The 26,714-nt window shown below is 37.7% G+C and overlaps 1 protein-coding gene across 1 annotated transcript in view; it reads right to left on the minus strand.

Moving 5' to 3' along the window:
* The window catches only part of FBN2 (fibrillin 2), a 267,961-nt gene that overhangs the window by 70,923 nt on the left and 170,324 nt on the right, over positions 1-26,714 (minus strand). The window contains exons 17-23 of the mRNA XM_053567017.1: positions 24,780-24,833; positions 21,314-21,439; positions 18,437-18,562; positions 13,422-13,541; positions 4,375-4,512; positions 3,490-3,540; positions 2,903-3,028 (exon numbers count right to left, since the gene is read on the minus strand). Coding sequence (XP_053422992.1) covers positions 2,903-3,028; positions 3,490-3,540; positions 4,375-4,512; positions 13,422-13,541; positions 18,437-18,562; positions 21,314-21,439; positions 24,780-24,833 — 741 coding nt within the window. The remainder of the gene's footprint in view (positions 1-2,902; positions 3,029-3,489; positions 3,541-4,374; positions 4,513-13,421; positions 13,542-18,436; positions 18,563-21,313; positions 21,440-24,779; positions 24,834-26,714) is intronic.

A 26,714-nucleotide genomic window follows, 5' to 3' on the forward strand; every position in this document is an offset into this window, starting at 1 on the left:
AGTGCTTGGCCTGTGCTGGCCAGGCCCTGAGAACATCAACTGTGTCAGGAACAGAGGCAGAGCAGCCTGGTCAGAAATAACGCACTCATCTGGTAGCCAGCAGATTGGTTTCCAAATTACAGTCAAGCATTTTGCTATTTAATTACATATCTGGATAATGAGTTCATAAACAGTTTCCCTTAATTAAATAATATGATTAATTGATAAGAGCATGTCAAGGCATTAAATCTTTTCTGGAACCTGCAGCTGTTTGACAGAGGGAAAGAGGTTTATGATGAACATGCACACATATAAAATTATGTTTACTATTTTAGTACCATCAATACTAATTCTTTCAAGTTGTAAACCAAACGCAACGACAACTTTAGCGACTGCCTTTAAGTTTAGGGTTATATACATTGTTAAGTACTAAAAAAGTTCCTATTTTTATTTATTTATTTATTTTTTTTATTAAATCATAACTGTATACAGGGGAATCATACACTCGCTTCATAGACCATTTGACACATTTTCATCACAATGGTTTACATAGCCTTCCTGGCATTATCTCAGCTACTGTGCCAAAACATTTACATTCTACATTTACCAAGTTTCACAAATACCCCTGTAAGATGCACCACAGGTATGATCCCACCGATCCCCCTCCCTCTACCCACCACCCCCCTCCCTCCCCTCCCTTTCCCACTTCCCCCTATTGTTAGGTTGTAACTGGGTTATAGCTTTCATGTGAGAGCCCCAAATTAGTTTCATAGTAGGGCTGAGTACATTGGGTACTTTTTCTTCCATTCTTGAGATACTTTACTAAGAAGAATATGTTCCAGCTCCATCCATGTAAACATGAAAGAGGTAAAGTCTCCATCTTTCTTTAAGGCTGCATAATGACTATGGCAAAATTTTATTGAATTCAGTTGATCAAATACAGGTATCCACAGAAGGTGATTCTGCCTTCTGTATCGTATTATCAATAACCAAAGCCACACTCTTTGGCAGTATAAAGTGGGATGGTAGCCCAGAGAGGTCTCATTAGCACAAGGCTCCCAGGAGTGGGTCTCAGTTATAGCCAGATCCATCCAACACCAAGAAAAGTAAGGATCTTCCCAACATGTGGAAGTCTTATGTAAGTACAGGTGGCCCCAGAACTCTGGCCTACGTCGCACTGTTTCTGAGGTCACCAACATAGTTTGCTCAAGAAGCCCTTCTGGGATAAATTGAGGGGGAAAAAGATATCTGAACTAAGTATGTAAAAAGTTACAACAGCCTGGAAGAGTAATCCTGTGTCTTTACTACTGAGTCTGGTATCAGTATTTACACCAGGAATCAAAGCAGTCAGAATGCTGGTCACCTAAGGTCTATAAATGCTTTGATTGACTTGCACAGAAATTAGGAGAAGAATCTGGAAACCTCTGGATGGTCCACGTGCCCTGCAGTTGGCTACAGTCTCTGCCCCCTCCCACTGTCACTTCACTCACTTGCCTGACCCGCCTGGCCTCTGCACACGTTTAAATTTGGGATCCCTGATTTAGACGCAGCTCTTTCAGAGCAATTCACCACAACTTTGTTCTCAGAATATTTTACACTTTCATAGGCCAACCTCTTCTCGAAACTTTCTCACATTCCCCAGACGGAGTGAATGAATGTAGCATGCTTCAAGTAGTGACAGAAACATTTAAACAAAGTACAAGGATGAAAAAGTCAATATCTCCCTTTGCAATATTACAAAGGCTTTGTTTCTGAATGATGCTATTAAATATTTGTCTTGTTGAGTGATAATTTACAGTCAATGATACATCCTCATACATTACATCCTTTGGTTACTGAAGGCTCTTTGATTTCATCAGTCATTTGATATACTGATACTATTATTTTGTCATTTTCAAAGGATACTTAATTTTTTCCAAAATGTTGCAGATAATTCTAAGAAAATTTTTAAAATAATGAAAAACCTGAAAATAATATTCCTTTATTTTTATACTTTGGATATTATGCTTTCTAAATAATTTCATATGATCTATAGTCATGTTTTCTGTCCAGATTTAAAATATGCTGCCCCAAATTATAATAGCTGAATGCTATTGTAAATTTTTTTCTTATTACTAATTTTTTAAAAATTCACTTATATATTGAAATACTTTAAAAATCACTGCACATAACACTACCTTTGAACATGCTTCATCTGTATGCTTTAATTTCACATATAAACCTGTATAAAGCAGTCTCACAATGGAAATCTACGGTTCTGTAGCTTACTGAGAAAATATCCCTTTAATTAAATGAAAACCAATTATTTACATACAATAAAAATTAATAGAGATCTGTTTTTCAATCATGAAATTCAAGTTCAATCAAATATGACATTAATAAAGAACAAGATCAAATTCATCATCCTTACATTGTGGTGTTAAAAAAGATTGCACATTAAAAATTTTTAAAACATAAAGCATTAAGAAAACTTTAAAGATGGCAAAGAAAAGACCAGGATTGGTTAATGTTTTCCAAGAGAAGCAATATAACTTTGCCCATAACTTTCCACATTGTCTTAAGAGTGCAGCTGCAATGAGCTGGTAAAGGTGAGCTGCACAAATCCTAGTCTCCAATTTTTCTTCTGTGTTCAAAATACAGTTTCCTTATATTAACTTGGTGTGAAAGCTTGAACCTGTCTTAAGTACCTGATTAATGAAATCGAAAACTTCCAGGATACATTTTTAAGCAGTACCAAGTTTCTGTATTAAATGGACTTTATTTCACTTAAACACATTCACTTTTAGAGCATTCTCTAGTGATTTCCCCCCAACTATCTCATTTAAAGCAAGTTTTCCCAAGTATAGAATCAGTAGTTTTGGACTAGCCACAGCCCAAAGAATAACGTACATATGCCTAACATAGGTAAGGGCCTGAGTCTTACCCAAGCACACACGGCCAGTTCCGTCCAATGTGAGGCCTTCAGGACACTCACAGTGAAAAGATCCTTTGCTGTTGACACAGCGTCCATTCGGACAGACGCCAGGAAACACCTCACACTCATTAACATCTGCAGGGAAACGCAGCAAGCAGAGGGGTAAAGATGTTACAAATACAAAAAGCAGGTGTAGTCTTACTTCCTGCACGGCCTACTCAATCTCCCATACAATGTGCATTATTATTCAAGTTAAGCAGAAATATTCCACAACCCAGCCACCCACCTTCCTAGCACCAGCTGTGAAAATGACCCCAGCCTCGTCCGTCCATAAAACACAGCCCAGACATGCTCCTTCTCCAGCTGTTCTGGGTCATATGGGCAAGTGATGTCCCTGTGAAATTCACCCGACTGCTTAAAGAGGAGAAGTGGGAAACTCTAACATGTTTTCTAAGAGTATTATGCTAAAGCATTTTTTGATCACTTTGAGCATTCTCATTGAAATCTCAAGGTTTTTGACAACTATCCAAAGTAGGACAGCGACAATTTTACCCACTGCTCCAAAAATTTACAGTATCACTCAAGAATACACTCACCTTCACAAGTAACACCTTTAATCCTGGCAAACCCTCCTGGGCAAGCTGTGTCTGTAAGAAGAACAGGACACATTTTTTCTTTATTATAAAAGAAAATGTAACTGTCTGGAGCTCAAGAAACAGTATAATGAAATCTAACAGAACTAAATCAAAGGGGTTTGGGAGCCTGAGGACTTTGGCTGTCCCAACTTTAATTTGGTAGTAACTCCATTGTGGTCCATATTGAGATTCTTATAACTTTTTCTATAATTTCTTTTGCTTTCACATTGACAACTGAATTACAAGTAAACAAAAGATTCAGGCCAGACATGGTGGCTCACCCCTATAATCCTAGCACTCTGGGAGGCTCAGGTGGGTGGATTTCTTGAGCTCAGGAGTTCAAGACCAGCCTGAGCAAGCATGTGACCCCATCTCTACTAAAAATAGAAATAAACCAGCTGGGCTCCGTGGCACATGTCTGTAGTCTCAACTTCTTAGGAGGCTGAGCCAAGAGGATTGCTTGAACCCAGGAGTTTGAAGTTGCTTTGACCTACAATGACACCATGGCATTCCACCAGGGTGACAAGAGTGAGACTCGATATAAAACAAACAAAAAACCCCCAAAAACGATTCAAGGGAAAGTCATCGTGTCCTACAGGAGCACATGCTAACAAGGACCCTAGAGGTTGCAGATTACCTCACAGCTAGATTCTAGCTGGTTCCCTTCCTTGCATAAACTATTTAGAAGGTCTAAAGGTATTTAGAAGGTTTACCATAGCAGCAAACAGCATAAACCAAATATACATTTTAAGAGGTGAAAATATTTAGCTAGAAAAGGTAATATTTCCCTGAGAGTAAATGATCTTAAAAACAAGCAGAGCCCCAGATGAGGGGGAAGGCTCCTACCTAGCTCGCAGCGCTCACAGGGGCTTCCCCAGGCAGCGCCCAGCGTGGCGCAGCACTCCGACTTCAGAGTGGCTCCGTTGATGTTCACCTCGCAGCGGCTGTCCTGGATGTTGAGCCAACACGTCCCCTTCAGGCTGTCTGGAAAGGTGGACAGGGGAGTTCTTACCTCTGAAGAAAATATAACTGGACTATGTATACTGAAGACATTTGCTATGGTATTTTTTTTTTAAAAGAGGACTGAAAACCCTGTAGCAGCACGTTCTTTGACCCACTTCCACGTGCACGCATGACAACATGGTATAGTATGTGCATGTAAGTCAAGTATTGTACTATGTATATTTCTCATGGGATATGTAATGAATACCATCACACCTACTGATATTACAGCATTTTTCAAACATTTTTATCTCATGGCACACTTGAACCTATCGTTAAACTTCCATGGCACACTTAAATGATGTTAATCCAAAAAAAGAGTTTAAAAAAAAAAACCACACTTACTGTGCTTTGAACTTCTTTCAGAAATAATTTAATTAATGATCTTTAAAAATTTTCGTGTCACACCTAACATCCTCTCATGACACACTGGTTGAAAATCACTGTTCTAGAAGGAGATGCCGTTGCCCAGTATTTTATGCTGGTACTTAGCAACACACTGCATTTCTATAAGACCGTTTCTTGTGTGAAAAAACTCATCAACATTGATTCTTTACAATACATGCTTTGACAGTTTTTATCAAATAAAATCCCTCAAATAAACTTCTCTCCTCGTTCTTATCAAGTAAACCAAACACAATTGATGTTCTATTTTAGAGAGAGCAATATTTCTCCAGCTGAAGATAACTATTCCATGAATAATTTTTAAAAATCCCTTAAGACAAAGGAGAATAAACATCACGTATACATCTGTCACATACCCAGAGCTCGTACCTGATGTGTTTTCCTTCGAGCATTTTTCCCATGCATACTTTGTATAGATTTATCTCTCGTTGAAAAAGTAATGCATAGGTATGGAAAATAACTTTAAATAGAGGAATATAAAGAAGAAGATAAAAAAATTACCTGTAATCTGACCATCTAGATATAACCACTCTTAATATTTTAGACAATATCTCCAGTTAAAATTTAAATTCCTCCTTTTGAACAGTTGAGTACTAACATTTTTACTCCACGTACATTACAGAGAATAATTAGAAGTTAGCAAACCTACTGGTGGCATGATAAAAAGTTTTTCAAATGGACAAATAAATAAATGTTAAATAACTGATTTTGAAGCAGTGGTAAGAAATTCAGTCAAAGCTGAAATGGCAAGTATTTATTGGCTAAAATAAATTGTATGTGACGTTTTCCTTATAAAAGAGTAGCTCCTTGTCAAGGGCATGTAATATTACCACGGCTCTTAGTGAAACACAGATACGTAAGTCTCCAGGTACACAGCCCAGGAATCTGCATTTTGACAAGCTCTTCAGGTGATTCTGATGCAGGTGATGTATGAAACACAATTTAACAAAAATCTTAATAGCATATTTTGGCACACAAACTTGGAAAGTAACAAAGGAAGAGTGTATTCCTGTAGTATTGATTTTAAGACTCATTTAATAATATGTGCAGATAAAGGTTTACTTCTAAATTAAACAATAACAACAAATAAAAATAAGCCTACCCCTTACAAACACACAAAAGGAATTAGAATGAAACTGGTGAAACTATGATTGGAGAAGCAGCAATTTCTGATTCCCTACCAAAAAAAAAATAGTAGCTCTCTCTTTGACGACATAGAAAAAGTTATGGGGAAAGGAGTGGAGAAGAACTGGATAGCCACTTTGCTTTTTTTCTCTAGTGGGAATATTTGGTTTGCTCACCAGCATTTGTGTTGGGCATCAAACTATAGGCTTGTTAGGCTTATATCTGTAAATTCCACAGCATGGAGGAAACAGATGTTTGTGTAAGTCTACTGTGCATTTAAATGATCTTTTAACGATTGGGACTGGGGTGGAGGACTTGAAGTCTTAAGGCCACATGTGGCCTTCTGAAGAATTCTTTTTATTTTTATTAATACATTTTGGTTCATCTTTTATATATTCACTTTACTTTTCAAGTGAACAAATTTAAAATACCAAAGACTAAAACAACGAAATAGCCATTCCAGACTGACCAGCACAATTAGAACATTAGTAAAGACATAAGGGCTAAGTTGATGGCTGCTACACTCATGATTTAGTTGTAACTTCCCCCGCCTGACTGGTACCACTTCTGCACCTGGCTGGTTGGCGAAAATTTATGGGGCTCAAATGTGCCAGTCTGTTGACAGTTTTTGACAACAGAGCACCGTGTTTCTGTTTTAAAGGAAATTTGTGAATAATTGCACTGCTCAATAGTATTTTTTAGTTGTCTGCTTTACAGCCCATCATGTAAAAGACGACTGAGAGAATGCTGAAGGAAGAAAACATATTTTTTAGTAAGGATTGCAAATTTAAGTATTGCCTTGTTTCTTCCAAAGATAAAACGATTTGTTTGCTTTGTGATACTGTAGTATCAACATACAAGAAATTCAATGATCATCAGCATTGTAACATTCATAGGACCCTAATAACAGGACAACCTCTGTACACCGCCCACCCAAGGGACTATAACAATCTGGTCAACATATGGAGGCAGTCAGCATAAGGAAATTCCATAAAGTACTTGTGATGCATGTCCAGCCTCTAAAAAATAGGTCAAATTAAAGAGATATTCAATGTAGGGAGGTGGTCAACTATGGAGGTTCTATTGTATTTTAAATTAGAAGGAGAGATGCAAGAATCTGCACTGCAGAGATTAAAAGATGAAAAACTAAGCAAAGACAATTCTTTCAAGCAGAATTAAGACCTGGAAATAATGCCACTGAAACAACTTACAAAGTAGCTTGTACATTCAGGAAAAAAGGGCAGACATTCAGTGACGTAGCAATTGTGAATGCATTGTCTAAGTTGTAAGATGCTTAGACACGGATAACGTTTCAAAGTACAAACAATTGCCTCTTTCATGGAGAACCATAACTGATGGATAGCATGAATTGGCCTTCAATTTAACCAAACAGCTTCATTCAGTAATTCAAAAGGAAAATATATATTATTCCATCACTTTGTATGAATCAACCGACACTGCAGACTCAGAACAGATTTTCTACTTCATTTAGGTCATAACATAAGATTCTCTTTGCTATGAAAAGTAACTTGCTTTGGTCACTACTGAGAACCTACTACAGGGAATAGCAATCGTCAACAACTTTCAGGATAAATGTCATGAAGTTGGACAGAATTTGATAGATTTAGTTTTGGGGGCACCTTCCATGACAGGAAAACATGAAGGGTTTATTACACAGATAAAAAAAAAAGTTAATAGATCTTGACTTTCTCATTTCTTTTCATTGTATCTTGCATCAGCAAAATCTCCGCTAAGGTCACTATTTCAAGTTATAAGTATTGTTACACATATTCCTGCAAATGCAACCCATGACATGGTGAAGTTGAAGGATGAGACATTCAGTGTGGATCTGCTGTATCACTCTAAAGTGTGTTGGCTATGACAGGGACAGGTGTCAGCCAAACTTTTACCTCTGTAACAACATACAGTTAAATTTTATGAAGACCAGAATCAGCAATGTGAGTTACTGAAAGGAGGTTTCTACAGGAATACAACGTTTCTGTGTGATATCACGTCAAATCAAAATGACCTGAATATTTCTTTCCTATATGTGATATGTGGCAAAAAACAAAGCATTCTGAAAAAAGCTATATTCTTTTAAAACACTTCAAAAGGAAATTTTGGAGGAACATTTTCCCTAGTTAGCAGAGGTCACTGATGACCAAGATAATATATGGTAATCATGTAAAGAATACACAGCTTTTCTAGTCCTATTAACTGGAGAATAGGATGAAAAATTCACTGACTTTGTGAATCACAACATCACATTCTTCAGCCTTACCTAGTTGATATCACCAAAGCAACTAAATAACTATACAGGGAATTTATTGAGCTCTCAGTAAATGACTATTTATTTATTTATGTGAAAAGACAGATTTTATCGATAGATAAGGGGAGAAAAAAGACAAAACCTTCAGCACACTGAAGGGGGGGTTCCTGAGCAGGGAGCCCCAGTAAATGACATTTTGAAATCATTGTTTGATGCTAAGAAAGATTCAATTGAAAAATGAAAAAATTCAGTAGAATAACCCTCATCTTCAATATATGCCTGAAAAATGCTTTCCTGCTTTTCAACCACTATTCCTGTGAACCTGCATTCTCCTATCTAACCCAAATCAAGACACCCTTTCAGTCACAAATGTCTGATACTCATCTAGAGGATCAGCTGAAACTGTGGACCTCCACACTGCAACCAAATACTCACATGCTTTACAACAAAGAGCAGGCCAGATGAAGTCATTAAAGGTTAGTTAACCTTAAAATTAGCAGTTATTTTTTCACTTTTTCATTTTTTGAAATTAAGACACAGTAGTTAGATGTTTTGCAATTATTAAGACACCGTTGTTAGATTTATGCAGAACAAGGTAGATTTTAAGTACATTTGATAGAAGTTTCTTGAATGCAGCCTTATTGGATTATAGCTAAATTAACGCATCCTTTCCACATGAAAAGGGTCCCCACCCCTAACTGGACTAATTTCCGATTTCTCAACCTGACTGTTGTCATTTTAATTAAGATAAGTGACCGTAGTAATTGCTGAGATTTATTAAGGTAGTGACAGCACTAGTCTAAAGAGTTTCTATGTATTAAAACAGACCTGTGAGTTATGAACAAGTTTCTTTCTTTTTTTTTTTTTTTTTGGCCGGGGCTGGGTTTGAACCCGCCACCTCCGGCATATGGGACCGGCGCCCTACTCCTTGAGCCACAGGTGCTGCCTGAACAAGTTACTTTCTAAAACAACCCTCTGAGTTATGTACAATTTGCGGATAAGAAAACTGAGGCACAAAGAAGCAAGCTAATTTGCTCAAGGTTTCCCAACTAGTATGGGGACAGGATCAAGATTGCATCCTCTGTGGTCCCTCACTCTGTTACGCCATGCTTCTGCAGGCTGGGATTGAAGGCAGCATCCACGCTGCAAAGTTACAAATCTATTGCTCGACATGCCCATCTCTCTACCCCTGTTTTCTCTCAGTGACTGCTGTGTGCACACATGCACACCCACGTACATGATTCAGATGTAGATAAATAGTTGGGTGTTAGCTAAAAACTCTAAAGAAAATAAAGCAGGGGAAGCAGCTTGAGGGTGTAAAGGGGGGAAAGCCTGCTGTATCATCAAGGATGGTCAGAAGGCCTGACCCATTATGTGGCATCTGAGTAGAGTCACAAGACAGACAAAGAAACCCGGAAACCTGGGAGAAGAGTGTTCCAGCCAGGGAGATCAGCACATGGACTTCCGATGGGTGCACGTCTGACATGGAGGAGTGAGAGGGGGGAAGGGCTGCTCAGGTGGAGGGTGTGGGAGGTAGAGCAAGGAGATAAAGTCATAGCAGGAGTGAGACCTCAAGGGCAGCACAGGCTTTGGCAAGGACCCAACTTTGGCTCCGAGTGAATTGAGCAGCAAAGGTTTTATGGACAGGTTCCTGGACAAGGAATGTCATGCACAGACTTAAGTTTGAGAGGGATCACCTGGGGCCTGCGGGTAAATGGTTCTATGGAGTCCAGACTGTTTTCCCTCATCTTGGGAGAAGGTCTTCCCTCTGTTCTCAGCTTGCACGGGCATCACACAGGCAGTGACCTCCCTTCTACCAAATCCAGTAATTTATTCTCGCTCTTCATCTGAGACCACTATCAGTGTTTGACACAGGGTATGACTCACTCCTTTGCAAGAAATTTCATGTTTCGGGCTTCTCAGGCAAACTGTTTTCTTCTCCTTTCACTTTCCTGTAGAGTAGATGATAGCGTAGCAAGTACGAGTAAGAAAAAGGCAAGAAAGAGGCTGGAGTAAGACTCAGGAAGAGAAATGAGGGTGACTTTGGATGGGCGTGGGTGGGCAAAGGGGTTGAAATAGGATGAGCCTCAGGTACAATCAACAGGTTTTGCAGATGAATCCTGTGCACAGTTTGAGAAAAAGGCATCAAGAATGATGCCAAAGTTGGAGGGAGGGGGTGCGGTGGTTACTAGAAGAACATATTTTCCATTTGCTAAAATGCAAATGTTTCTAGGAGACTCATCTCACCTTCGGGTCACACAGGAGACACAGGTTCAAGCCAGGAGATAGGAATTCGGTTTCAGGCATGTTACATTGGCAATGTCAACTAGACGTGCCATGGAGATAACTGTGCAGACAGCTGGGAATACAACTCTAGAGTCAGGTGGAGACGCTGCAGCTGGAGGAGTAACTGTGAGTGTCAGTGCAGAGACCATGAGGGACGAGTGCAGAAAGAGAGGCGGACAGGCCCACGGGCTGACCGTGGAGACTGTGGACCAAAGGGCCGGGGAGGGTGAAGTTAGAAAGGCTGCAGATCGCAGGGCAGAGAACTGAGGGGAGGAGGCAGCTGTGCTGCCTGCAAAGCCTAAAACACAGAACTTCCTTCTTTTTTTTCCTGTTCGAAGGCATTTATTTATTTTTTAATGTTTAATCATTCGAAACACACAATCAGCATTAGCAAAGAGCTACTACGGAGTTTCTAATTTTTCATGTTCAACGGCATTATCATATTTCGTTTTTTTAGAAAAATACCATAGCAACGGCTGTTTTCTTTGATCAAAGTATCACATGAATTCACTCATTTTACTCTCCAAACAAATCTGAGAGATAGGCAATTTTAGGATCTTGATTTTTTTATTAGTAAACTTTTTAATAGGTGTATTTGGTATAACTGTTCTTCAAGCGTCTGCAAATATTGAAAGCATACAGGTCGATGCATTTTGACATATGTTCAAACCTTCTAAAAGACAACACTTTTTGAGAAGGAATGAGTCATGAACTGTGCCAGACGCTGCTAACATTCTGGGAGAAGGAACAAGAATAAACCATTGCATCTGATGGAAGGGGGGCCCTTGCCTGTGTCATGTCTGTGGAAGTTGAGGACAGAGGGCAGACCTACTCCCAGGATGAGGGAAATTAGTCTGGACTGTGTAGAACCCTTTAACTAGAGCAGTGTAAGGCAGAAAAGATTAATCAGATGTATTGCTCTATTACTTTTAATCTTATCAACCAGAGTATAATAGTCTTCCTAAGCAGTTTGTAGAATAGTTTAAGACTAATTTATATTTAGGAAGTCTGGAGATTCTGACTCCTTCAATATTCTTAGTAACCAACTAATTGATGCATACTCCAAATTAATTTTGAATTAGTAATCACATCATGGTAATTTTATTCATTAAAATTAGTTTTTAAAGTTAAAAAGTAAGAGACCTGGGTTCTATGTAAGACAAGGCTGCAGGCTAACACTGACACTCCTATTAAACAAACACATTTATAATTTTTTAATGTATTATTTTACTATTCATTATTTCCTTTTTTTCAACTAGAACTTTTTAATAACAAAGGAGATGAAAGAATGCCTAAAATTTAAAAATTATTAGGTAAATTGCATTCTGAGCAGCTCTCGGCTAGGACACTGAAGTTTGATCCTAATGAATGAAAACACATACACACAGGCTGAGAAAAATACGGTGGTGTTCAGTTGCTGGCAATTGGAAGAATGACATAATGACTTGTGAATGAAGTCTTTTTTCTTCTTTTATTAATAAGTACGGGGACAAAAGGCCAAAATAATAGAAGTCTATATGATGAAACAAAAACTAAGATATCTTTGATGCTCAAGTGGCCTACAGATTTAGTTTTTGGAGACATTAATTGCCTAATGCTGAATTCATTTCCTTTGTATAATAAAACGATTCCATCTCAATTGGAAATTGTGGCTTAGCAAAAATATTTCTGCCTTACTGGATCCAACCCACACCCCTCCCCCCAAACCCCCAACCTGGAATTCTGTAAGAAAAAAAGTAATGCCCCAGGCAGACAGCAGTCTATTTACTAATATGCAGAGCTGAGCAAGGCTCCGATTTCAACAGCTGGACCTCATTGGGAAATGACAAGCTGGCCTCGCCAAAGAAAAAGTTTTCATTGATAATTTGAACTCGGTCATTTCTCTTCATGTAACAAACAAGCCATCTAGTGTCCAGTTCAATATGGTTAACATCAGACATAATACTGAAAATACTATCGTCTTTAGCAGATATTAAGTTGGAAATTCATTTTGGCTAGATAACAAACAAAAACTGTTGATTTATTTGGCACCATGTAAAAATAAAATATCTTCCCATTTTGGAATATATATTTAGTTTACCGTAAAGGTGGGCATTAGCTAATGATGTGTCAAGTGAATGGAACCACGGCCACTAGAAGCAGGAAAAAATCACTGGGACAGCTTTTCCCATTCTCATGCTGAATTTTTTTCTTAGGGCAACAGACAAGACTATCTTCTTTTATACACTTCCCATGTCAATATTAAGAACCAACCCTAAACGTTTTAAGACATTAAAGATTAAGATGTTAGTTTAGAAATTCTGAATCTTTCTCCAAAAAAGATTTCCTAAAGCAAAACCCAATTCTTTTCTCCTCCTTGTGATTGATGGTAGAAAGAAAAAAAATAAGAAATTTCCTCTATGTGGTTAAAAGCTTTGAATTCTTGTCCTGTTAAACGAATCCAAATTTCATCACATTTTTGTTTAGCACAGAAAGTTATTTGTAAAAAGTATGGATTAGACATTTGATTGTACTGATGCCTATGGCATTTTTAGGGTAAAGAATATACATATGTGTGTGGTATGGAAGTGCTTATAACTCACAGCAGAAAATATACAGGCTTGTACGAAAGAAGGGTTTCTAGAATCTAACAAAATTTAAGCCATTGCTCACTTTATACTATTACATTTACGTCTACCTTGATGTTGACAGAACACAACAACAGTAACTCCTGATTATGAGGGTCCTGTAATCACATTCTGTAAGGCTGGAGGTGTCTGCGTGTCTTTGCAGTGAAACTGAACATCAATCCACGTATGAATCTTACCAATGCAGATCAGTCCTGTGGAGCTGAGTTTGCTGCCAGGCGAACACTCACAATTGAAAGATCCAAGGTTGTTCCTGCAGGCCCCATTGACACATGGATTGCTTTCGCATTCATTTATATCTACAATCCAGAAGGAAAAGATTCTGTTAGAACTGCCATGTGTTTCTGGAAAATATTATTCCAACAAGCCATGCTAGGCCAGAATGTCTGGTAAACTCGGCTCTTGCAATTTTAATATGGATGTATGGGGCATAGAGTGAATGGGGAATAGAGAGATGCCTTTCACGGCGAGCACACACATCTACAGGACCAGGGGCTCGGCAGGACTACAGGATCAGCCTACCGGGAAAGGGCTCAGAATGTGCTGCTTCAATACGTTATTACAACTCTACATAAATGGGATTAGTTTTCCCCCTGTAGTAAGATGCAATTCCCAGGTCCAACACAGTTTTTACCAGGGTTAATCCAGGGTTAATTGTTTCTGTCATTTATCAATCATGAGGCTTTGATAAATTAAAAAAAAGTCTGTCTTAGAAGGAAAATATCACATCGCTGGCTTTAATTCCAAAATCTTGAGTGCAAATGAGGAAATAAGGACTGAAACTTTCATACTGGGTACAGAATTCCCCTTCTAGTCATAACCCACCTTCCTCTCTTCAGCACATTCCTGGACATTTATATGTGTGGTCTGCTGAGTTTTTCTACACACAACCGATTTTGGTAAAATAAAAATTAGAAAAACAAAATCAAATCTAAGCAATTGCTTTAAAGAGACCTCTCCAATTATTAATTTGATGTGAGTCCTAAATCAAATCATATACCATGGTCGAAACAATTCCTGTTGATGGTCACAAGTGAAATAGCCTGCACTATACCTACGTTCTCAGGTGGTGACTAGAGAAAATGTCAGGCCTGTAAAGTTAAATAGTTTAACACATGAGTTAATGAAAAATAAATATAAGCTTCAGCAAAGTACTAGAAACCATATTAAAGACACCTTCAGTATAACAACCACTCAGGTGAAAGAAATGGCACACAGATTACTTTCTCGACTTGGTTAATTACCTGAAACAGCTCAACGTACCTCACTCAAGACATTTCATGTTGAGACATTTCATTTCACCAGTATTTCTGACTTCCCAAGAATACTTTTCTTTCCCTCAAATACTTCTTTAAGGTTTATTACAAAACACTTTATTGTGGAAAACATGTAAACAAATAGCTAGAAGATGTTAAAGGTTATGTTTGAATGTCTCATGTCAAATATAAACTAAGTTTATCTGCAAAGATCAGGGCTCACAGTTGATTTCCAAGTCACTTGCAATGCACATTTAAAAATCAATGTGGAAAAGAAGCACACTCCTTCTCGGCTACTTCAACATTACTGAAGAAGTAAGTTCCCAGGTGCTTATTCAATTCTTGAAATAGAAATCGTTTGAAGCATTTTGCTTTCATGTTGTTGTGGTGAGAAAGCCTCTTAGAAGAACGATATAGAGACAGGTTTTATAAATATAGCACAGATTTCTAATGAAAACACCTATACCATAATATTGAAATTCTTTCATAAAAACACAATGTCAAAAAGTAACTAGATAACCAGACAGAAAGCAGATAACGAATCTGAGGACAGATCATATGTAATTTTCCAATTCTCCTATTAATTTCACTTGTAAGAAGCCCCCCAAAAGAGAAATATCAATATCATATATTTTTAAAATACCCCATTTTAAATTAAGCAGTTATGAACTTGAAAACTCTAAACACATGAAATGACAACTACAAATATCAACTATTTAGTTTTCCTTTAAATAAAATGTTTTTATGTTATAAATGTCATGGAACCAGGAATTGAAACAGTTCACTGTACATTCCTGGAAATAAACTTCAAAGCACATCTGGTTTACATTTAACTAGTTATGTCACTGGAAACACAATCTAAACCACAGCGCTTGCTGTAAAAATTTTAACTTTCACAGACTCTCAGAGCTCAAACAAAAAAAGTAAAATGAAGTTTTTGTAACTTGGGTCTGGAATACAGAGAAACTTTACTCTCTTTGCTATCACTGCTGTTTGTTACATATTTAAAATTGTGTGTTGAAAACATAAATGACAGACAAAATCAGTGAATACAGCAAATATATACAGAAAAAGCCAAAATCCGCCATGAATCTGCAAATAATTCCCTGTCTAGTCTTTGGAAATTAGTTAAGAAAGAACAGAATGAAGAAAACTGCTTCAGAAAGACAAATTTATGCAGTGGTAGAAGTGACCCAAAGAAAAAAAGGGGTTAGTGGTCTTCAGGTCATTTCTGCAAAGTACTCAATAAAATACAAATAATACAATGGGTGGAGAAGTGTAGAAATAATGGTTATTTGGTTAGGTTTCCCATAATAAATCATTTTTATTTCCTTTTTTAAGAAATTTTCTTTTTTTTTTTTTCACTTGAGAAAAAAACTAAATTAAATTCAAAAGGGCAAGGAGGAGATACTGTAAATTCCCACCCAAAGGGTACATTGGACATTTTTCTCTTCTTTCTTTTATTTTTTTCTTTCAGTTTTTGGCTGAGGCTGGGTTTGAACCTGCCACCTCCGACATATGAGATCAGCGCCCTACTCCTTTGAGCCACAAGCACTGCCCTGGACATTTTTATTTTCTTGACTGCTGTAAGGCTAGAGCCCAAATATCTATTACTTCTTTTTTACTTATACTGTATAACATGTACTTTTTCCCTACAAATGACAGATATAAAATAATTTTCATATTAAGGAAAATGTTTAGATTTATCATGAACACCTACCCTTTGAACAAAATAGGTGACAATAACTCTGACACTCAACGGCAGCTGGATTTGGTACTAATGTATCTTAATGTTGACGTAATCACCTAACCACGTATTATTAAACACCACCAGCTCCCACTCGTCTTGTGTAAGTAGGTGATTCTCTGACTCTACTTCTCTGGTATTCCAGCTCTCAGTACCTTCCTATTCCATCTTACTGTTAAAATGGAGAAATTATGCTATAAATTATCACTGATGATTCAGTATACGGAGCAAACAGAATCTGACATGACCCATTCCCTTTCCCTCACAGTAAGAGCAAAGGATATCATCTTCACGGACAAGGAAACAAGTCCTAATTATCATCAGCTTCCTAGTTAAATTGAGATAGTAGCCTAAGCTGCCCTCACTTTCAAAGTTTCCTGAGATTTAACAGGTGTTTACTCTCCAACAGACAATAGAAAAAAAATGGATAAAGGGTAGTTCGAAATTCTGAAATGCCTTCTTCTCCTACCCTTCCAAAAAAATTATGGAGGAAATACGGCTACAGGACCTTTTCACAAAGTACGTTTTTTAGAACAATTTTGAAGAACAACAGGTGTAAGAAATAGGAGTGGGATGTAGAAGACTCTGTAGCCTTTGGGAAGCCTGAGCTGGTTTAAAAGAGTTCTCAAAACCTATAGAAAGATATTCCAAACTTCCCACTTGCTTACAGAGAATTGTCAATTCTTTTAAGTGAGAATAGAATGAACTTGTCTTTGAGGAGTTCCTGCAAATATGTCGGACAGTGGGGCAAACAGTTGACTACAACTAAGTTTAGAAAAAGATTTCCTGCCAAGGTATTCTTCCTTTCTGTTTGTTTTTGATTTCTTGTCTTCAGGTTAATCGCTGTTTTTCAGTGGTCCCTCCGCTTCAACCCAAACTCAGCACTGCATGTCCTTGACTTTAGCAGAGCCATTTGTGTTCTGGCATCTTGTGTTCAACAGTCCTAACTTGCTTCTGTTCACAAGAATGCTTTGAAATTAACAGGGAGATGAGGGGAGACTGTCAGCATCTTTTTGCCTAGTATCACTACTGCAGTTTTCTTGGCTGTGGAATCACTAAAAAACTGATACTCTAACAGATACAGAAAGGGCTCTTCCACAATAATTAAAGATGAAACCTCTTATTAAAAGTTTCTATTTGGAAGTAGTAACTGGATTTGAGACTGGGAGGGAAGCCTCTGTACGTCCACACAGTGAGACTTCCAACAGGGACAATAACTGGTAGTCACACAGCAGATTATTCTGATACGTGCCGTACTTCCCTGAGTGTACAACGACGTGACTGAACGCACACACTGCTTAGCCAGGAGCTCACTGAAAATAAGGACTTCTCTAACAACTCATTCATGTAACTTCTACTGCAAAAAATTTGGTTACATGAAAAGGAAGAAATTTGCCTTTTTTTTTTTTTTTGAGATAGCGTCTCACTCCATTACCCTGGGTAGAGTGCCATGGTGTAATAGCTCATAGCAACCTCAAACTCCTGAGCTCAAGCAATCCTCTTGCCTCAGCCTCCAGAGTAGCTGGGACTACAGGCACCTGTCACAACGCCTGGTTAATTTTTTCTATTTTTGGTAGCGATGGGGGTCTCCCTCTTGCTCAGACTGAGTTCAACCAATCCACCTGCTAGGGTTATAGGTGTGAGGCATTCTGCCTGGCTGTTTTTTTAGAAGTTTTTAAACACTGGCTTCTGATCAATATTGCCCAAATGACAACTTTAAAATCATCTAATGGAAGGGAAAATTTTCTTAGACTATATAGGCCCTACATATTTTCTGAACCAACCTCTGAGTCATATCACTCATTTCATAAATCAAATGCCTAAATACTTCCCTTGCCTTACCATTCAGGCTCCCAGGTTGATGTGTCAGGATGGGTTAGAAAAGAAGAGAAGTAAACAAAATCCTGACACTATATTTCAGCAAGCAAAATACAGCTCCCTCCATTTTTTCCCACTTCAAAAAGTTTATTCCAAATGTTTGTTGATATTTTATCGGAGTGGAACAAAACTGATGGTGTTTGTAATGTGGGTTAGGTGCATGCTAAGACCGGCAGATCAGCTCAAAGTGATTACACAGTAAATATTAAAACAGAATTCTTTCTACTGCAACACTTCATCACTGTGATTGACACTGTTTATACACCTCTGGGAACTTCCGATTCACAATTAAGGCAAGGAAGATGACTCTCACCTTCGCAGGTCTCTGTCTCGGTCCTGAACACGTACCCGGGCGGGCAGGTGCAGCTGTAACTGCCCGGTGTGTTCCGGCACAGCCCGTTATCGCAAAGCAGCCTGTTTACCAAGCACTCATCAATGTCTGGGAGAAACCGTTGGGAGAGAGGGTTTACACACGTTAGACATGGATCACAGTGACCGAGGCGCTTAATTTGGTTACATTTGCCCCCTCACCCTTCTCTCTGACTTGGTCTCCTTCATTTCTTTCTTTCTGTTGGTATATCATATTTTACACATTTATGGGCCATCTGTGGTATTTTGTTGCATGTGAATAATGTGCAGTGATCCGGCCACGCTATCTGAGGGGCCATCGCTGTACTTATTTCTATGTATGAGAACAATTCAAGACATCCTCTCTCCTTGTATTACAGCCCACTCCTTCATCCTACGCAAAATGTCTAGTTTTATTCACATGGGACATTCTTACGCTGGCACCTCCTTTTAAGGTGTTTGGAAGACCCTGGAAAGCATGTGTTTTCTGGAAAGGGCATGTTCCCAACGTGTTCTTTTCCATTTCCTTTTGTTCTGCAAAGGTCTGATATGTACATATTAGATACACTTCTTTTTTTTGTTTGTTTCCTTTGTAAAACTTAATGTTTTCAAGCACTGATGAAATATATGTAAAGATTAAACTCATTTGCCTTGAGATTAAAGTCTTGCTTATGCATAAAAAAGTGACGGCATTTTTTCCCACTTTTTTCCTAATTAAAATTCTAAAAATGAATGTGTTAAACAGCAGTTACACAAAAAGTAATCACTGGTCTTTTCCCACCAGTTGTTTCTGAGATAATAAATGGAAAATTAACGATGTATAATACAGCTCCTGTGGGTCGCGACCCACAGGTCAAGAACCACTGATCTAAGCCCTGATGTAAGGGGCACGTTGACATTAATCTTCATACCTATACTCTCATGTAAATGACATTCACATTCTCAAAAATGTAGCTAAAGACAGAAAGAAACACAAACTCTAGATTGCGGTGAAGAGTTCCTTTAGTTTAACGTGATGTTTTTTCAGTCTCACAAATAACAACTGTCCCTTGTTACACAATATACTGGCAGTGTGAACATTTGGAAGACAGGTATCAGAAAAACATCTATAATACTATCACCACTAATAACATTGCCTTTGGCTGATCTTTTTCCCTTTAGATGTTAGGTTTCTGCTCTAATTCTGATTTCATGTTATTTTAAAAATTAACAAGATATTTTAAGGATTGCCCTAACTTTTCCTATGATTGTACACCAGGCACACAAATTGTGACTGCATTACAATTTTCTTACCAATTTTTCCATGCTGTATACTGAACTGTGCTCCTCAAAAACAGAATGCGGAAGTCCCAACCCCTGCCCCCCATCTCAGCATGTGACCTCATTTGGAAACAGAATTTTTGTAGAAGTAATTAAGTTATAATGAGGTCATTACAGTAGGTTGTAATCGCTGTGCATATTTTAAAAAGTAGAAATTGGGGTGTAGAGCCAGACACACACAGAGAGAAAATGGGAAGACACCAGGAGACGAGGCCACGCAGCTGAAGTAAGGCACAGACAAACTCAGGCCAACACCAGGAGCTGGAAGGCGGAAGGGAAAATTCTCCCCTGCACCCCCCAGAAAGCAGGGTCCTCATCACACCTTGATGTTGGACATCTGGCCTCCTGGACGATGAGACACTAAATTTCTATTGTTTTAAGTGACCTAGTTTTGGGTATTTAGTTTGGCAGCCCTACCAAACTAAAACACTCTTACTGAAATTGGCTTTTTCTTTTTAAAATCTAGTTTAAATTTTTTTTCAAAATCACATATATGCCTACTTTAAAGTGCTCCGTAGTTATGTGGGTGGCCCTTGCTCGGTGTGTGAATGCTCACTGAATCTTCCTGTTTCAGTTAGGGTACCCCTGGCCCCAACTGTACTTGGAAGCTAATCTGGAAGTGACTTTGCTCCTGGTAAATAAAAGCTAGATGGTTTGCATACTTTTAGAAATGCTCAGTCATCTTTGGTTGGTGCCCTTTCCTGCAGGTCTCAAAACCTATTTTATTGTAAGCACATCATGCCAATAAAGCTTTATCTATCCATCTGTATGTATTTCTCCAGCTCAAGATCCCATGATTATGTTCAAGAATGAAAGCCATTACCAGGAACACAGAGAAATGTACCTCTTTCTAACCATAATCACAACACTGGGTTGTAAAGTCATCAACAATCAGTTGAATTAAATTATTGTGCATAATGATGGATTCAATACAATTCATTTTATAAAAACAGATTCAAGCATTCTATGGAAAGACATAGATAGTTCTCAAATTCCTGAATATATGAACTAATAGAACACAACAAAACATTGTCAAGCCTTCTCATGCTCTTCCCCTTCCTTAAATTACCTACTTGCGTTTTTCAAATATTCTCTTATAACTTAAAAAAGTAAACATTACATTTTTGTCTCAGTTATATTGTAGTAACTGGTGGTTTCTCAATATAAGTCAAACTTATTGCAACGTGTACCACTTGATTTTCTTGACTTACTGTTATCCATACTGCTCTATTAATTTTGGAAGCCTACTTCTTAGTGAAAAATTAGAGGATTAGGATATATACAGGAAAACAATAGGCTAATAATAGAGTATGTGTTCATTCATTTGGGAAAACAATATTTTAATATTAAGTAGTACCACTGAGAAGTTTACTAGGCTACAAAACCTGTTCGATTCTGGTATTTTTTATATCAATAGTCATTGATTTCATATCAATTAGTCATTTACTTGTATTTTTACTTCTCTAATTCATAGGACTGAGCTATATGAAAGGCTCTTGTATACATGTACAAAATGACTTACCGACACAGTTTCTTCCAGAGGCATCTGGTTCATAGCCACTGTTGCAATTACAGCGGTAACTACCACGTAAGTTTTCACAAATTCCATTGGCACATATATCGGGATCCAAGGCACACTCATTGATATCTGCATTAAATGTTGAAAGTTTAAATGATCCCAGGCATTTTATTGTTTGTTGATAAAGGTGGGTCTAATAAAGCTTATTCAACATATAAATCATTTAAGTCTGCAAAACCACAATTTGCCTGCCTTTCAGAAAAAGAAAAGGAAACAAAAATAAGGAGTAAAGGAGTAAAACTGAGAGATATAGGACATGTCACCAATAAATCAAAAGAAAAATGAAAGGAGCTGGAAGAAATTCAAAGAATTAAAACATGTAACATGCCTGTATTTATGATAATATTAATAAAGAGAATTTATAGGCTGTTGGCTCAAAATCCAAAGGAAAATCCAACTTGATAGGTATTAAAACTAATTAAAAGACAGAGATTTATTAAGGTGGCCTATATAATTTTACAGTCCCTGGAGGCACCAAATATTTCTATTTTATTGTCTTTTTTATTTTTTTCCAGTCAACTAAGTAATATGATACTTAGTAAATGCTTCTCATTGCTGATAAGTTGAAATTAATGGAGAGGATACTTTAAACGTGGATGCTTCAGAACATGGTGTTCCACAACCAGCCATGAATGTGACTACTATGCTGTGTTACCCATGGGCAGTGAGTGGAGTTGTACGTGGGCCTGCTTGTGTGAATAATCAAGTAGTTTCTAACAGGCGGTTGGGTCTGTTGGGGCGGTCACATGGCCAAGGAATAAAAGAAGAGTGTAGTCCCCAAATCAAATTTTGGTCAATTTTTTTTTTACTGAATTTATACATATAAAGCTTACTGTTAATTTATACAAATTTATGGGGCACAGGTGAAATTTTGTTATATATACACATTTATGTGTTATATATATATATATGTATACACACATTTATGTGTATGATCAGGTCCAGGTATTTAGGAAGTTCATTACCCAAGTACAAAGCATTTTTGTAAAATATGGTCACCCTACTCTGCTATTAAATACCGAATTTATTCCTTCTACCTTACCGTATGTTTCCATCCTTTAACCCTCTTCTCTTCATCATGTTCCCTTCCTTTACTCACTCTTCCCAGTCTCTGTTAATATCTTTCCACTCTCTGCCTCTGTGGGATCAAATTTTTAGCTCCTCCATGTGAGATCATGCCCTACTGTCTTTTTGTGCAAGGCTCACTTCACATAAGGACCACCAGTTCCATCCATGTTGCTGCGTATGACACGATTTCATTCTTTGCTTATGGCTGCACATTGTTCTATTGTGTATCTATGCCACAATTTCTTTGTTCATTTATCCAGTGATGAATACTTAGGTTAATTCTGCATCTTTGCTACTGTGAATAGTGCTGCAATCAACATGCAAGTGTAAGTATTCCTCTGATATGTTGATTTCTTTTGTTTTGGGTAGATAGATACCCAGTATTTGGGACTGTTGCATTGAATAGCTTATTTATTTATTTATTTATTGTGAGAAGTCTCTGCACTGTTTTCAATAGGGGCTGTGCTACTATGCTTGAATTTTGATGGTATTATTTTTCAAGAATTTAAAAAAAACTTTTTAAATATTCCAGAAATGTCTTTCATTTTATACTTTGGAACACCATCCTTGTCAAAGTATACTCTTTACTCTGGCTTCAAATATTCATTGTAAATATTCAACCTTACTTACAACTAATCTATAATTTAGCTTAACACCTTCTAAAACACAAAAGTAGAAGAATATATGTTTAAAGTGAAGATTAATAGCACCTTACAATTTTACTTAAAATACAGATGAATCTGTTCGCATATTAAAAAATAAAATAACATGAAAATTAGGGCGGTGCCTGTGGCTCAAAGGAGTAGGGTGCCAGCCCCATTTGCTGGAGGTGGCAGGTTCAAACCCTGCCCCGCCCCCCCAAAAAAACCATGAAAATTATAAACACATATAAGGCCTGACAATTAAGTTTGCAAACTCATCCTAGGAAAAAGTGCTACCTATCTCATTGCTGACTATCACGTCTGGTCACCTTTGAAGTATGCCCTTTGGGGAGCTATGCACCAATGCCAGCATCTAGAATCTTTACAACCCTTCAGAGCAAATTTGGAACTCTGTCTGGAATGACCATCAGAGTCGTCATACGGCACACAAAAACACACAACAATAATGAGCTCCATTCAGCAAGACACCACCACATGTCAACATGAGCACAACTAAGAGACACTAATATACCAAGGTTATGAAACCTTACCAAGTTGTTTGCACAGTGCTGCCAACATAAGCATACAGTGGTGAGTTTGCTAACTTAATTGTCAGATGACAGTTCTGATGGTCATTTCAGAAAAAGTGTTACAAAATTGCTTTGAAAAGTGGATTAGGAGCTGGCATCCAAAGGAAATACTTCAAAAGTGACCGTAATGATTCAGCAATGAGGTACGTAGCACTTGGTCTAGAATTGGTTTGAAAACTTGTCAGACCTAGGAGGTATGTAAATGTTCAAGACTCTATGTGGAATTTTGTTACTCATAATACTAAGTTTGAAATAAGAAAACTTCAATGAATCTTATTTTGTTAGATAGAAACATTTTATTATTCTCAGGCATGAGTCATCTTAAATAATTTTAGGGCAGCATAACCTGAACTAGATCCATTTCAAATATCTCTTAAAGACAGTTTTTTTAATTTTCTTTTTCTTTTTTTTTTTTTTTGTAGAGACAGAGTCTCACTGTACCGCCCTCGGGTAGAGTGCCGTGGCGTCACACGGCTCACAGCAACCTCCAACTCCTGGGCTGAAGCGATTCTCTTGCCTCAGCCTCCCGAGTAGCTGGGACTACAGGCGCCCGCCACAACGCCCGGCTATTTTTTTTTTTTTTTTGGTTGCGGTTTGGCCGGGGCTGGGTTTGAACCCGCCACCCTTGGCATATGGGGCCGACGCCCTACTCACTGAGCCACAGGCGCCGCCCAACAGTTTTTTTAATTTTCTAATCCTATCTGCACTATTATTTAATATTTTCTGACAGTTATGTTTGCAAACTCAAACTTAATTTGAGGGAATAGTTCAAAGGTAACCAAAAGTGATAGAAGTGACTCCCTCCCCCCTTTTAACCTCAATACTAGCTCTACTAGTCTCTTCTTAGGCAATGCTATCTATAAAATCATGGATGTTGTTTGTTGACACTTCTATCAGTGCACATTTAACATACAAATTTATTGAAGATGAAAAACATCTCCATATTTAATATCATCTAGTGTATAACCATTGTCCTAGAAGATAATTTACTTTATTATTTTATACTAGTGTATTTTAGTATTATGTGTAATCATATTAACATTATAATTACAAAGCCATATAACTATGTCATGTAATTATTATATGACATTCAGAACTGAATAAAGTTACCTCTTCCATCCACAGTGATACCCACTCCACTGCTACAAAGGCCATGGAACTCAGCTGTAAAGAGAAAAATTACAAATGCTAAACTACACTGATTTCATATATAAGTCACATAACTCCAGCATTGTAATTTGGAAGAATTATCTGCATTAGTTTTTAAAATAAAATAATTCACTGTTTTTTAGCACATCATTACTATAAGAATTCTGAAGTTTCACAGAAGCATAAATAAGTAACCAAAAATCACTTATAATCATCCTGAGTATCACCAATTTATTGATAGATGTTATTAACATTTTTTACATATGGAAACTTTCAAACAAACCTAAATTGTAGGTTAATTTTTACATTTGTTTTCTCTTAATAATGATATAACGAAAGCCCAAACATATATTACCGTACTGACTGCGTCTGGTGTTGCTCTAGTGCTTTACACCTAAGAATTTATTTAATTTTTCCCAATAAGACAAACAAGATAAGATTGTTTTCTTTTACAACTGAGAAAACTGAACATAGACAGGTGCAATAACTTGCCCGAGGTCATAGAAGTTGAAAGTGGGGAAGCAGGTGTGTCTCCCAGGTGCCTGTCACAGACATGCCGTGTCAATGTTCAACTTAATAGAGTGATGCATTTTTTCAATATAGAGAAGTATCACATTTCTCCAGTCCACTTCGTCTCACTGTACCGCCCTCGGGTAGAGTGCCATGGCGTCACACGGCTCACAGCAACCTCTAACTCTTGGGCTTACACGATTCTCTTGCCTCAGCCTCCGGAGCAGCCGGGACTACAGGCGCCCACCACAACGCCCGGCTATTTTTTTGTTGCAGTTTGGCTGGGGCTGGGTTTGAACCCGCCACTCTCGGCATATGGGGCCGGCGCCCTACTCACTAAGCCAAAGGCTCCACCCCTCCAGTCCACTTCTTATGGCTAAAATTCGGTTCGTCCAACTTTTTGCAACTACCATGAACAATATGCAGTTCAATTGTACCACTTAGAAGGAAATGATAATCTCTCAGAAGTAAAACTAGTCGAAGTTTATGGCCCTTTCAAGGCTTCTGATCATCCTCCTTCCTAAAACGCCTCAGTTGCCTTTCCTGCACCAGCATAAGAGAGTAGTCATTTCTGTATACCTTCGCTACAATTGGGAAAATTGATCATTTAGACTTTACCAATGTGATAAAAAAAAAAAGGACCTTGTTTTAATTTGTTTTTCATTTTAGAGAGTATGGGCATCTTTTTCTATCATAATCTTCCATTGACATTCCTACTTTGTAAAATCCTGTTTAAGTACATTGCACTTGCATGCAATGAGAATTTTAACCTTCCTTTCTAATTAACGTAAATGTTGTAAAGATTAAGAAATGCTAACATGAAAATATTTTTTCAGTTTATGTGTATTTTAGGCTTTGGTGCCTGCTTTGAAAGTCTTTTAGTAATTACAAAGTAACAAAAAATTACACATTCCACATGAAAATTATTTTAATGTAGAGACATAACTTCGTATGTGTTTTATTTCTAAAAGTTAGCAGTGATATTCATTACTCAGATCATTTTCTCTTTGCTGTTCTAAAATACTGCCTTTATTATATCTCACATTCCCATTTATAGCCAGGCCTGTTTCTAGATTCATTTTATTAGTTCAAATACCTACTATCCTAGTCTTACAGCAGAGTTTGTAATTCTTTCACAATACACATAATTCAGTTTGGTATGTTTTAGTACAAGATTCCCTTTCTTTAAAAAAAAAAAGTCAGGGCGGCACCTGTGGCTTAAGGAGTAGGGCGCCAGCCCCATATACTGGGGGTGGCAGGTTCAAGCCTGGCCCTGGCCCAAACTGCAAATAAATAAATAAATAAATAAAACCCTGTATCTTAAAAAAAAAAAAAAGTCAGATTCACTAATTCTACACGCATCAAACTGTTTCTTCCAGGTTTGCC

Source organism: Nycticebus coucang, chromosome 17 (genome assembly GCF_027406575.1).
Source record: "Nycticebus coucang isolate mNycCou1 chromosome 17, mNycCou1.pri, whole genome shotgun sequence".
Classification (NCBI taxonomy): domain Eukaryota; kingdom Metazoa; phylum Chordata; class Mammalia; order Primates; family Lorisidae; genus Nycticebus; species Nycticebus coucang.